The sequence below is a fragment of the Limulus polyphemus genome, unplaced genomic scaffold (assembly GCF_000517525.1).
Source record: "Limulus polyphemus unplaced genomic scaffold, Limulus_polyphemus-2.1.2 Scaffold84, whole genome shotgun sequence".
Taxonomy (NCBI): domain Eukaryota; kingdom Metazoa; phylum Arthropoda; class Merostomata; order Xiphosura; family Limulidae; genus Limulus; species Limulus polyphemus.
The window spans coordinates 1,089,137-1,103,819 of record NW_013665694.1 but is presented as its reverse complement, the minus strand read 5'-3'; the positions used below and the strand labels follow the sequence as shown (position 1 = coordinate 1,103,819).

The 14,683-nt window shown below is 31.5% G+C and overlaps 1 protein-coding gene across 2 annotated transcripts in view; it reads right to left on the bottom strand.

Moving 5' to 3' along the window:
- The window catches only part of LOC106467942 (zwei Ig domain protein zig-8-like), a 150,599-nt gene that overhangs the window by 26,754 nt on the left and 109,162 nt on the right, over positions 1-14,683 (bottom strand). For both annotated transcript variants that reach the window (XM_022396930.1, XM_022396937.1), the window contains one exon: positions 2,145-2,355. In XM_022396930.1, coding sequence (XP_022252638.1) covers positions 2,145-2,355 — 211 coding nt within the window. The remainder of the gene's footprint in view (positions 1-2,144; positions 2,356-14,683) is intronic.

Here is a 14,683-nt window from a genome sequence, read left to right as displayed (position 1 = left end):
ACAAAGTTTTCTTCATTGATTTCTAATATGTATTCCATTAAAACAACAACAACAAAAAACAAGACTATATCAATTTCAAAATATGACAATTTTTCAAAGCCTAGAATAAACAAAGTACTTATTGAAAGGTAAACTTTAAATTTTGAGAAACGGATTCTAATTATTAAGTTTATTTTTAGACTAATTGCTGATAGTTAAGAGTTATCTGCGCTCAGCTATCCTTTTTGAACTGACAGATAGAGGGAGGACAGCTAATGAACAGTATTCAACCCTAACTCTGGGGCTACTATTGTCTGGTCGAATAATGGAATTTGACCAACATGCAAGGCCACAAAGTGCGGTGCACGTATTTGCGGCAATGTGACGTCAATTCGCCGTCAAGACAGGCTACCCACATTAATATCTTAAGGGTCAAAGGACCATAGTACCATGATATTGGAAAACATGGTATCAAATTATTACTTCTTAGCTATGTTGAGATGCTTATTAAAAGCTAAAGAACAACCCTAGATATGACGGTAGGGTTATTAATCTTGATTTTTGAAAATGTATGTTTACTGGCGCTCGGCATTCCACTAATCACCTCAAGTATAAATTTTTGTATTTTTTTTAACAATCCAAGGATATAATGTAAATCGTAGTTCATAACTATAATCAGAGAGAATTGAAATTCAACAAAAATTGACTCAATTTCCGAACAATCTTCAATGCCTTTAAATTATCAAATTTTTATCTTGATTTTTTATATCTCGTTTAACAATCAGTCTGCGAGTTGATCAGACCGAATTTGAGAGACTGAATGGTAACAGAGGGGTGTTTTGGTTTCTACTATACAAGTTAGAACTCAAAAATGTTAAATGTAAAAATCTACATTTTACTGACAAAACAACTCACATTTCAATAGTGTTTGTCAACTACGATGCAGACTCTAGGTATTGCACAAAATAGTAGAAGAGTTCATGTTTAGGCAGCTACCACACTTAGCTACCTTACAGCAGTAAGTAAGCTTTGTTGAGCTTTACTCAGCTATCTGTATCGACAGAACTCACGAAAACCGTAAAGAAAACGGTTCTATAGGACTGAGGAACCAGAGCTTGTATTCCACAATATATGTGGCCACTATTACGTTTTGGTGGAATTTTGGATGGGGAGGGGGTTGAGATGTACTCCCTCATAGCCTGAAAACTAATGTTCATTGGCTACAATGGTGGGCCAAGATATCGCAAGGAGTTGAAATCTTTATCCAGAATGAAAAAAAGAGAGTACCGGAAAGCTTTATTTGGGAGTCATGCGATCAAACATGTCTCCCTAACTCGCAGACTCGGTTATAAATTTCAAAACATCTAAAATATTTCTCTTGGTATTCATACCTCCAGTAAAATTCAAACAAGACGATCCTTCGAAGTAATGCACCCACATGCTTGTTACGTGACCTTGTACATTTATGATGTAAATATATATAAACCTTGTAAATAAACTAGAATACCTGCTAGAAAAACAGTTTGTCACCAGCAATGACAAAACAGTGCGCGTAACTACTTTGTCAATATACGAAATTACAAGTGGTCTCATCTCTGTGTGCTGGAAATATTACTTACATTTGTATTGTTTCCAATACGTACAGAGAAAACAATAATTAATTATAGGATGATTATAAAGAAAATCCCATATTTTAAAGTGATTATATCTTAAAAACTATTTTTCTTAGGGTAACTAAATCGTCCCCGAGACACATTCAGAATCATAAGATTTATTTTGAAAAATACAGCCAAAAACTGTTACAAAAGATGTTCACTATGCTTTTTTCAATGTCATTCAACGTATGAAACCGGTCTATAAATGGGACAATATGTTCCGGACAGTGTTCATTGATTCTTGCAACTTACACTGTACACTTACAAGCGTTTTCCCCATGTCACCTGTTTCGTATTGTTGAAATAGAGAGAAAGTAAACAAACAAAAACAGTGATAACCTTTTTTTTTCTTTTTTTTTCACAGATGGAAGTACAAAAAAGCAAAAACATCTATACAAAGAAATCAATTTTTTCTCACTTCTTCAATGGACATTAAGACAAGCATTCGCTTTAATATAGATGAAAATAGAAAAAAGTTAAATAAGTCAATAATGTATCTGGTTTGTTTACCTACTACACGAAGATAGAGAATTTGACGTGCCGGGGGGCTAGAAGTCATCTGACATTCGTAGAAACCACTGTCACGCTCCTGAACAAGTTCAATTTTTAATGTCCATTCGTTTGAGTATTCGGTGTGGAAGGCCTTGAATCTATCGTCTGTAGTATAGGTGTATTTCCCAACAGTTAGAACGTGGTAATCAAGAAGACGTACCCATGACACCTGAAATTTAATCCACCAATCAAAATTGATATAATATATACGTAGTAGTTAAAAAGTTGTGAATATTTATTTCTAATGTACACTAATGACAAATCATGAGCTTTAAATCTAGATGAAAGGCTAATTAGCCTCAAACTCCATTTTGTTGTGAGAGAAAATAATAATGTGCGTTAAAATATTTACAATAACATATAAATAGCTCTAAACGAAAGACACCATGAAAAAACAAAAACTGTGAAGTAAATATTTGGACCTTTTTAAATAAAACATTTTACTTATGTATATATTCTAGAATATCAATTAGTTTCTTATGTTGTTTATTTTCATATCATTCTCATTAAATTCTAATAATTCAGTAATCCGTTTTTTGCTCATTCAAACAATTGTTTTTTTTTGTTTTTTTTACAGTAAAATTTAAAAAAAATGCTGAAAAAAAAGACAAACAACAACAACAAACGATAAAGCAAATCCTAAACACTACTTTTGTTAGGAGCCTGGCTATTGTATCTGGTCCGTCTTGAAATTTTTCTTTGTGTCAGACAAAAGAAAAAATATATCTAATGGAAGAGAATCGACTTTATGGCCGGTTTCCGTACGTTTTATAATGAAATAAATCCAACCGACATGGATCATGACCAAAAGTACAATAGAAAATCAAGAAATAGGATATTAAACTGAAATTAAGAAACACACGTTTGATGCTTAGCAAAGATATGACACGCCATATCTTTGTTTATGTTTTAAAATCAAGCAGTAGTAGTGTTTAATTACACGTGTAATAGTAAATTTAATATTAAGAGAAACAATTTAAAATAATTTTATGAACTACTTTTATTTTAACATCAGATTTGTTACAGTCTTGGACTTCGTCGTTAAATCTTCTTCAGATCTAATGAGATAGAGAACTCAGTATAGAGCCTAAAACTAAAACTAAACCAAAGGATTCAGGTCGAGAAAAAGGCACAGTATTTATTTCATTGGCTTCACGTGAATGGCAGGACGTCGTGCGTGTGCGTCATTTGCCTGCACTTAGGTAGTTAAAAAAAGTTAAGTTAAATTCTGGACGTGCCTTTGCAAAGCACATAGGGCCGGTGCTTTCGAACTCATGCTTCAAATTGCACAAGCGGATGAGAATGGTGACCCATTACCCCTGGACAGGATGACAGTCCATCGCAAGTAATTGCAAAGGGCAAAATTGAAATGATTGTTAAACTCGTAAAAATGAGAAAATGAATAAAATAAGGTTTTATAATTCCTCTTGGGTGTAACAAAGAACCAGTGAAAATTTCATGGCGATAACAAGTCTGGAAGCTGGGAATTTTTCATTACAGACAGAAAGAAAATAAGGACAATCCATTTTATAGTATAAATGATTATTCAAATCTGCAAGGTTTTCTCGAATAGAAATAAAAAAGTATGAGTATTTTTTCTTGGAAGATGAATCGAGAAGCAAGTAATAATATTGCAAACAAAGCTTTTGTATCCGAAATGTGAGAGTACATTTCCTCGTTTTTATGTTTACTTTGTGACATCACCAGGGCCTCAAAATTGGTTCAGAGTGTTAAGTTCTATTGCTTCAAATGAAATTTGAAACCTTTCTTCTTCTAAAGTTACTTTTTTAAATGCTTGCATATTCGAGATTTTCACGGTAGTATCTATATTTATTTTAACAAGATATATTTAAATATTAAGACTATCTTATATTTTGTTTTCATTATAGTTGTAGCAATAAAGTGTGGAGCTTAGCAATTGAGTGTGGATCTGAGAATCGTAATTCCAATATTTGAACTAAAGTTTAAGAATTGATCATTGTGATGGGGAAGAGGAGGGAGGACCCTTCTCTTTGCAGGAACTGTTTTCACTGAGAATTGTAACTTCAATATTTCAATACAATATTTATTTCTGAGAAAACATCTTTTGCCTGACTTTGTTTCCCATAATCCAGTTTCCTTTTTCAGTGTTGTGGCGTTTTACTCTTTCTGATTTTTACGACAACATTTTAAACGTTTATGAATTAATAGATGATGTCTACAACAAAATTAAAATGTGACATAATTAACTCAAAGAGCACTCATTGAGAGTCAACGTCTATTTGCCTTCTCTCCTGCTATAAACATGCTTTAAAATTAAGTTATTGAGCTTTACATATGTTATTAGACCTAATCTTTCTATTGCTAAGATTTTAAACGAATATATATGGCCAACAGGTATAGTTTTACCGCCAATTTCCAATAAATTATTGTAAACTCAAGCAGGTTTATTGGTTTCAAGTAGTGTATACTAATAAATGTGTTCCAAAGACAACAATGACCCTGATTAGAAACTGTGTTAGTATAAAGTAACTAGTACCAAACTCGGTAACGTAGTGATTAACGCAGTGTAGTTTGACAGACTTGATATATTGTTTACTTAGATCTCATCAGAGTTAGCAACTAAATTTTTCAAGAATAGAGAAGACTACCGACTATCCTAATCTTTCTATTGCTAAGATTTTAAACGAATATATATGGCCAACACGTATCAAACAAATCTATACCTAATAATGTGTATTTTAGCTTTTATATAGTCTTTTAACACTTACAAAGAAGCCAATATAACACAAGGAATACTTATGTAAAATAATATAAAAACTATGTTCTGTTTAGTCATGCCTGAAAATTCTTTTTTGTGATTGTCATTTTTTTGAATACCCTAGTTGACGGGGCTTATTTTTTCTTTGTAAAAATAGTTTGTTCTTTGAGGCTTGATCATCCCTTGTGTCCAAGTTAACAGAAGTAGTTTTGGTTTGGATTAATAAAAAGTTCAAACAAGTTTCTTGAATTATTCATAAACTCCTCTTGAATATTTTGCATGAATTGGTAATCGTTTCTTCAACAAGCTTTAGGATATTTATATTCTGCTTCTGACATGGAATAAATGAAGGAGTAATAAGTCATTACGCTTTATATTATACCTAAAAACTTCCATCAATATTTAAATGTACAGAAAAACAACTGACCATAAGCGAGCTATTTTTAGTTCTAGTGAATACTATCAGGTTATGTACCCATTTTGAAAGTCAAATATGCCCCCAAGATCAAATTTTTGAATAAGTTATAAACCTATGCATTATATAGTGTTTTGCACTAAAAACACGAATTCGTGCTCTCTAAAGTAAGTTTGTCTGTGTAGAAGAAACCTTTAAAACAGTAAATAACACATACACGATGAAGGTTTTTTTGTTGATGCTAATTTGCTCAGTTGGTAAATAATCAACCAAAAACAATTAGAGAGATACACATTTTATTAAAACTGAAAAATATATATATACGGGTTAAAATTATTTATGGTAGAAACAGTAGAATATATTAACTTTAGGTTTCAGTTTACGAGGAGACAATCTGTCTGACTAAGGTGATATAATGAACAAGTCCATTTTTCACAATGATGTGTCACACGTACAATATGGTAAGAAACATCTATAAGTTCCATATATCACTGAAATTACAAAAGATAATATAAGATAATAACCTGTACGTTCACCTAAGCCCAATTACAAATTATTTACTATGAATATATTTCGTATTATTACAGTTACAATTACTATTTACCAATAGTTTATATTACACATTTCAACTGAGAAAGACTGTATGTGATGACAGGAGACGGAATTCCATCCTAAGTGTTCTATTAACTCTTTGGGTTTTATCTAATTTTAGTTTTTGATAACTTTAGTATCGCTGTCACTGTAGTGTTTCTCTTTAAATTACCGATTCAATGGGAGTTGTATTAAAAAAACACAAAGAAAATTGACGATAGAAATCAGAAAAAACGGTACAAAAATTGGAAAAAATTTTAAATATTAAATGAAGAATATTATTAGCTAATGAAATTACTTATCTAATCACATTTAATATATCAAAAAATTTCCCCAAAGAAATAGGAGAGTCATGTAAACTCATTAAAAGCTTTGAAAATTTGATTTAACTTAAAAATTGTAATACAGCAAAACACTTACACGTCAAGGGTATCGAAATCTGTTTTTTAGCGTTATTAATCGCCAGACTTACCACTGTGTCACTGGGGGGAGCAGGTAAATTTGTGCATCATTGACTAGGAAAACACCAAAATAAGAAGTTAATGTGTAATATACATTGCTACACTATTTTAAAAGCACCAAGTTTCACACACTAACTACAAATAATAGGTATAACAAGTTGAACGGCTAATCTCATTGTTAGTGATAAGTTTCTGTTATAGGTTGGAGGTGGTTGTTTATCAAGTATGAAAAGCTGTGCCGTAAGTGATGACAATTATCGTGCCCCAGGGTTGCTCAGCCGTATGTCAGCGGGGCTATAACGCTCAAAATCGGGTTTCGATGCCCGCTATGAGCAGAGCACAGATTGTGTAGTTTTATGTTTTACAACATACAAACAGACGATTATTGTAAATATCTAAAGCAATATGCCACAAGAGAGAAAATACGTATAGACTTTATTTGCCTACTGTCTCGACACACCTGTCGTACACTAATATTATCCTTCTACGGAGGCTCTGATTCCTCTTCTTACAACGCTATTGTTAATATGACAAAAAAAAAGAAATATAGTTATCAGTAGTGACAAATAGTGTAGAGCATTTCTACGTATTGTATATGAAAGAAAGAAAAAACATGTTCTTTTTAAACCGTTTGAACAGAATGTAGATATTTTTAGACGCCTTTTCTGGTGTAAACTTTAATATATTTCAAGGTAATTGACTTTCGTGCTTATTCTGTTATTGTAACTGATTGCAGAGCTAACTCCAATAAGTTTCTTAACTAATCCAACTCAGCAATGACTATCACTTAGAACAAAAATAAAAATAGCAAGCCCTAGAAGCTCAATGTGCTTGATGTAAATAAATTTATATCTATAAAGTGTTTCTTTATCAACTGTTATATATATATTATGTGTCAAATATTTCTTCAGGTCGAAAATTGAGTTTTTCCTTTTATGTTATAATAAACGTCTTGTAACGTTAAATGTTATTTTAACACTCAGTATTTCATAAAGTTTTCTTGTAGGAGTTTTACACAAATATTTATGAGTGCTGTGCGTAGATGTTTATCTCATAAAACGTATTGTATAATGGTATAAACTGGAGACCATTCACATACACGGTAAACGATACAGTCGGTACGTTAAATTGAAATAATTTTGGAGCCTCACCATGTCGTTACAGTCCATGTACCAACGTTCAGTTATGCTTGAGCTGACGACTGTGCATCTTGACAATAGCCTTGCAACGTATTTGCCATTGCAAAAATGCTCCGTATTAGAATGTTATGTACAAAGCACATCCTCTTCCTTGCTGGCTCTCTATAATCCATCTAATGTACGAGACCGATGGTTTCCATAAGCGTTGCGACTTAACCAGTATGTCTTCGAATGGAATAGCACGACTTTCAGTTTCATTTCCCAATTACTTGAAACATTTAAGGGTTGAACGGAGGCAACTTGTGTATACGTGTCTTATGTTGTTTTTGCAGACAGAGATTCTTCTTGATTGTGGGGAGGTTAGCGACTTTTGTCACTGACCTTTGTGTTTGTGGATTCTCACCTGATACAAGACATCGCACTTTACTAAATCTGACTTGGTTACGACTTGTGGTATGTATTATTTTTTTGGATGGTCTTTATGCTCCAAGTTGATCCATATCGCTTTGTTTTATAATGCCATAAAATATATGAGATACCCGGTTTTGAAAACCTAAATCCTTGATCTAAATACATCTTTATAGTCTGAGTGTAGGAGTATTTTGTGTCAGAAAAAGCTGTTACATATATTTCCCAGAAGTGATCTATTTTCGGTGGCATTACTCTACCTACGCAACGCCTAATAATGTTAAAATGTAATTCTGATACATTCCGTTCCAGCGCGACTTTATATTGCTGTGGTTGTCACATGATTTGCTGACTTGTGCATTAGAAATCGTTTTAACATAACATACGCAGCCTTCTGTAGCACTAAACTGTTGAAATTTAGTAGTCAAATAACATAATAATTTAATAACAAATGATAAATACTGAAAATGATGACGATAATGCTTAGAAGTATCCCCTGTTGATGTTTTCTGTATTTTTATCCTTCTTTTCCTCAATGTATTCATAACAAATATTTGAGAAGTTTTTATATTCCGTACAAATTCGGAATGTTCACGCGCTGAACCATTAATGTTTCCGTCCCTAAATAAACATTACTTTAACAAGGAAAAATAAAAGAAACTTCCCCCATTAAAGGAAATGTTACAAATGTATACTGATCATCGTGACAAAGTGTAATTTGGGGAACTGATTAAAACAATAAAATATTTGAAATGTTAGCTTTCTATAAAACAATGACGGTTATGGAAACATTAAAAAACGAAAGATCTGGTACTAATAATGGCCGAATCATCTCAATTACCGTAACTATGTTACATCATTGTTATATTTTTTTAATTGTGTGTAATCTGAAATAGAAGTATATTTTTATCTGTCTGGCTTAATATCTGAGCCCTTTTATATCATTTGAGCGTAAAATTGTGTGTGTTTGTTTGTTTTAGTGCAAAGCTACACATTGGATTATATACTTTTCGTTTGCCACGGGGAGTCAAACCGCTCATTTTAGTATTTAAGTCCATAAACTTACCGTTGACCCACCGGGAGATTTATGTGGTTAAAAACAGAAAGCTGAACTCAACCACATGGCTTAAAAATGAATATAAGTAATGTTAATGATTAAAAACATTGTTCATGTTCAAGAAACTGTTTTAACAGGTGTAAACGTTTAGATGGAAATTAATTATTAAAACACATACGATTTTTATTAACTGCATCAAATATTTAACGGATGCTTAGTGGCACGGTTGTATGTGCATATATATATATATATATGAATGCAACTTTAAAAATATTATTCTACATATTTTTATAAATTGGCCTTTGTGAATATAGACAGAATAAAGAATCTATTAAAAATCTAGCTACAGCTTTGGTATTAAAAATCAGTTTAAAAATGTAAAAACATGAGGTTTGTCACTGCGTTAAAACGTGCTAAAATGTATTAATAGTACTTTATAATAACGAATTTTTTGTCAGCACGTTAGAAATTTCGTCAACATAGTTAAAACTTTCCTTGGTGCTCGTAATCCGCTTACTACGTCCACATGTTGTAATCTTAAAAATAAAAATTATTCTAGTAAGTTAATTATTATTTCATAAATTCATTTTAATTGTTAGTATATTTCTTAGAGGTTGTTGTTGTTGTTTTGAAGTTAAGCACAAAGCTACACAATGGGCTATCTGTGCTCTGCCCACCACGGGTATCGAAACCACTTCTTCGAGGTAAAAGATAAAATATTTCAAACATTAAACAGCAGTATACCACAACGGAATTTCTTGTATTCTAAAACCAAAAATACTTTATAATGGAAGAAATAAAAACTTAATTTCAATCTCCTTAGCATTACAAGACAAAACAAAATAATTAAATGAGTAACTTTTTGTTATTAGCATGAAGTTATATGACGCTTTTTCAATAGACGACTTTGAAATGATAAATGATTGCTTTTACAGAAACTGACTGAATGTTTCGAAAATAAGACTCGTACTTTGATTTAATAAGCTAAAGTTCAGAGGTCTAAAATCTTTTTGATTTTTACAAGAGAGGAAAGAACACGAACACAAATAAAACAAGATTTATTGTTAGAAACGCCGATTACCTATCATAGGGCCCCCCAATGGCACAGCAGCATGTCTGCGGACTTACAACGCCTAGAAACCGGGTTTCGATACTCCTGGTAGGCAGAGAACAGATATCCCCTTGTATAGCTTTGTGCTTAACTACAAAACAAAACGAACAAACAAAACCTATCATAGGTGATTGTAAAATTCTTAAGAAGGACAGCTTTATTTGTCAAACATGTGATGCTAAAGATTGCTTTGATAATACGAAGCTTTCCAAAGATAGATTATTTAAACTTACCACAAAGAAAATGTATTGCTAATGTTTCTTTGAAATAGTGAAATTGTTTTCTTAAAATAGTCATTCCTTTGAAATACTTCAACTACCTTTTTCTTGCTGTTAAATTTCAATTACATCAGAATTGTTCGTTATAAATTTTTACGTTTAATTTGTTTGTTTGTAATCAAGCACAAAGCTACACAACGGGCTATCTGTGCTCTGCCCACCACGGGTATCTAAACCCGGATTCTAGCGTTGTAAGTCCGCAAACATACCGCTGTGCCACTGGGGGGCTTTTACGTTTGATGTCAAAAAATGTTTTAACAACGTAAGCTTTAACTGAAACAAAATCTCCTAAAACAAATACTAATAATAAATTAATTTTTATGAGCTTTGTAATTAGATTTACTTATTTCTCATGGCTAACCAGGGTGTTTCACCCAATTTAACAGGAAATTACAAACATTATACTATGTATGTGAATTGCACGAAACAGTCTGATGCATTTCTTTTAAAGTATACAATGTCCAAACCAAAAGAACCATTAAGAAAATATCAAGTAGTCATAAACCGCACATAATTATGTAAGAGATTGTATTTATGAACTAAATTAAAACATAAGACAATAGGTTATTGTTAACTCAACAAAATACATGTAAAAAAGTATTATTGTATGGCAAATGACATATAGTGAAACACATACATTTATCATAATGAACTGGAAGAATGAGGATGTCAATACTTTTTGGGTTGATAATTTTTACCTTCTTCATTTTCGTTGTAAAAGACAAATACTTATGAAACGAATCATAGCCTGTGGTTAATTCCGTTAAACCATAAAATGGAAACAATTTTACATTTCTGAAAGAAAGAAGGTGGCAGGATTTACATGTTAGTTTATCTTGTAAAAATCCAATAAAAAATTCTTTATCAACGTCAAAAAACAACGTGTAAGTAAAGTTATTATTGCTATGTCTTATGTATTGTCAAAAAACTTGATTCAAAATGGGTGGGATGTTATCATGGCAGCATTGGTAAGTACAAGTCTTTCAGCTGGAGTCATTAGGAATTGACAGATAGCTCACTTGTAAATTTATTGAAAATTAAAAACTTGATATTTTGTTGGATAACTACACATACCGCATTTTTTGCAACAGAATAGTTGGCTGAAGTTATACACCACGAGGAATTACTGTGATTGGTCACTGTATTATTGACAAACTCCCATGATTCGTTTCAATATTAGCATGAATTCGGTGTGCCGTAAACCCTGCAAATGTACGACTTTCTTGATAATTTTCAGTAATATATTTTGTGATGTGTGGAAAAGAAATCTTATGGATAATGTTTAACTGATTATCGTAAAGCTTTGGACAAAATGTACCGACGTTAGGAAAAACGTGACCTCGTGCAAATAAAAAGTCTGGATTCTCAGTAACCATGTTGGTAATTCAAGTGATAATATATAATTCCATTAATATCTTGTCTAACTCAGTTATAGCATGTTTCCAAGGAAATAAACAATCGCTTTACTCTTGATTGAAGTATAACTAACCAATGCTTGAGTGCTAAAACAAAAACCTAACGATTCATAATAGCTAGGTAGTGTCTCTACGCTACCTCTTAACTGAGGAAGAACAGCTCAGTAACTACATAAGGATAACGATTTTCTTGGCTTCTCTCAAACTTTCTTCTCTAAGAATCGCTTTCGTAATTTTGTTTGCAGAATATAGTCATTTATTTCTAGTAATTACTATAACTTTCTTTATAAATTATTTTCAACATTGTGCTATTGTTCTATTGCTCCACAAAAAATCCCGACTATTCAATAAACGCACTATAAAAATATCTTTCCAATCGGTCAAAAGAAGACATATATTACACAATTTTCATGGTGATTGATGGTGACAATTGGAAAAAATCGTCACAGACAGACATTCAGACAGAAATTGTTTATGTTAAAAATTATGTTTGATGTGATGTTTACTCTACGACACGAAAACTTCAACTTCCAAATAATTTATTTTATCGTAGAGTTTTTTTACTCAAGAGATGTAGATTTAAATGTGCACTTGTAATAAAGCCTAGTAATTGTCGAACTTTATGAATTAACGTGATAATTAATGCGACAGTGCATAAAATATTTAAATATAGTTTGTAAGCAATGCTCTTTTTATATCTATATCTGGCTCATTTACAAATTTAGTGAGATTTTGAAACATATTCTAAAATAGGACGAAAATTATCTATATAAGGCCCAAAGTGCTATATGTATGATTGTTTTATTCTACTGAGCTTTTCACAGAACTGTACACGAAAAATATTCTATGGTTCTGTAAAGTGACCTTTAAACTCTAATCTCCACGAAATAAACTTGAAGTATCTAACACATATATTCTGTGGTATCTTACAAGATTTAAATATTCAAAATTAGTACTCTATTCAACGTCTTTGATATACATATACATCCGAAGATATGAATTATTCCCCGAACATTTTTGTCAGTAAAGTAGGTGAGGAATAAAAGTGATTTTAGGTGTAAAATTATATCCAACAAATATCCCTAACCATGCACACGGTTAAAAGTATTAATGATAAAAATACTTTATTTTGGTGAATTGTTGCAAACCCAAGCTAGTCTTTGCTGCGGACATCAAAGACAAAAACACAAGTGTAGGATGATTTTGAATAGAAGTTTTACTATGCTACGCTGGAAATTTTTATTATTCTTAAATTGAACCTCACTTGACAGCTGGGAAACATTGTATTTTAATTTAATGTAATCATCAATTCTACCTTGTTAAAATTCATAAATCTGAAGCCATAACTATCTTTTTGTTTGCATTTTTCCGTTGATGTTTTCTATGAATTGAAACTTTATATTCATTTATTAAAATTACTAATGTACAGCATAAATTCAACATGAATAATGTTTCCATTTAAAACCATGAACAAAAGTTTGAATATAGTTTTGGGTACTGAGGAATGATAAGAACAATGACAAATTACATATGGAAAATATACGTATATAAAACAATAAATGCGTATAAACCACACGTGAAAGTTTTAGTTGAAATCCAACGAAGTATACAGTGCCAGCAATAATTTCTTGTATTATGTAATCGTAAATGCAAATAACGACACAGACACACACAGTACCTAAGAAACAATAGTGTGAATAGGGTGTAAGCATTCCAAAAGGAAGCATATCGCATCTTCCCATGTATAATAAGTACAAATATCATACCAACAAATAATAAATTGATACAATGTATTAGAAATATAGAAGGAAAAGATACTGTATTTAGAGTTACCCTTTTTTACAGATATATTTGCAGTAAGGGAGATTCGTAATTTGAAAGATTCGATTTTACTAAAACATGAACATAAATTGAAAAACTTCTAGGTTTAAGGTCTTGTTTTAGGGCAATCATACGTGTAAACTTTAAAACTTTTTTATAGTAAAATGTATTGGTAATTTTAAAAGTCTGTCCATAGTTAATCCTTTATTTCAACTAGAATAAGTATTCCAGATATGAAGTCTGTTTAAGACTTAAGATGAGGACTTGTGGGCATACATACACCTCGAAGCCATATTAATTACGTTGAATTTAAGTAGTCATCAAAAGAAATGTTCCTTCTAATCTATTACAACAGTATTAGATGTTTTCTTCTAAAGAATTAAACAAAAACGCAATCGACTATGTACTCCACATTCATCGTACATAAAATTATCAAGAACTATTTTTATACATTGTGTAGAAAGTCGTTGGTACTAGTTTAGAATGTTTTTCTTTTACTGTGAAATAAATTATTTGTTTCTTCGCGTGGTATTCATTTGATAAAAGTAGAGTTTATCTTTTAAAAACGATCAACTTTCTTGTTTAATGAAATAAATTACATATTTTGTTTTCCACTAGAACTCTGGTCTATAGATCAATAATATCCTTTAACGCAAGAGAACAATAGGTTAAGTATATCATTTTTCTCGATATGAAAGAAATATCATAGAATTGGTCTCCAACACATTACCTTTATTTCTGTATTTAAAAAAGTTCTGAACTCAGTTCAGAACCAACGTGTAAACTTTTATTCGTTAGTTTATGTTTTCATCTCTCTGCGCAATACCTTAATGTTTGGGATTTTTTTATTTCCTCTCCCAACTTTTACTCAATGAAATACTGTAAATGGTATAGGAAGACAAGAACATCATGAAATACTGATATAACATGTGTGTCCAATCAGTCTGTAAGGTTTAAATATAGAAAGAATTAGAGGGGCACTCAGTACAGTGCATATCTTCTCCCTCAGCGTTGATCATATTCGGCCCTCAAAAAAAAGAAGAAAATGTGTTCGTATGTCC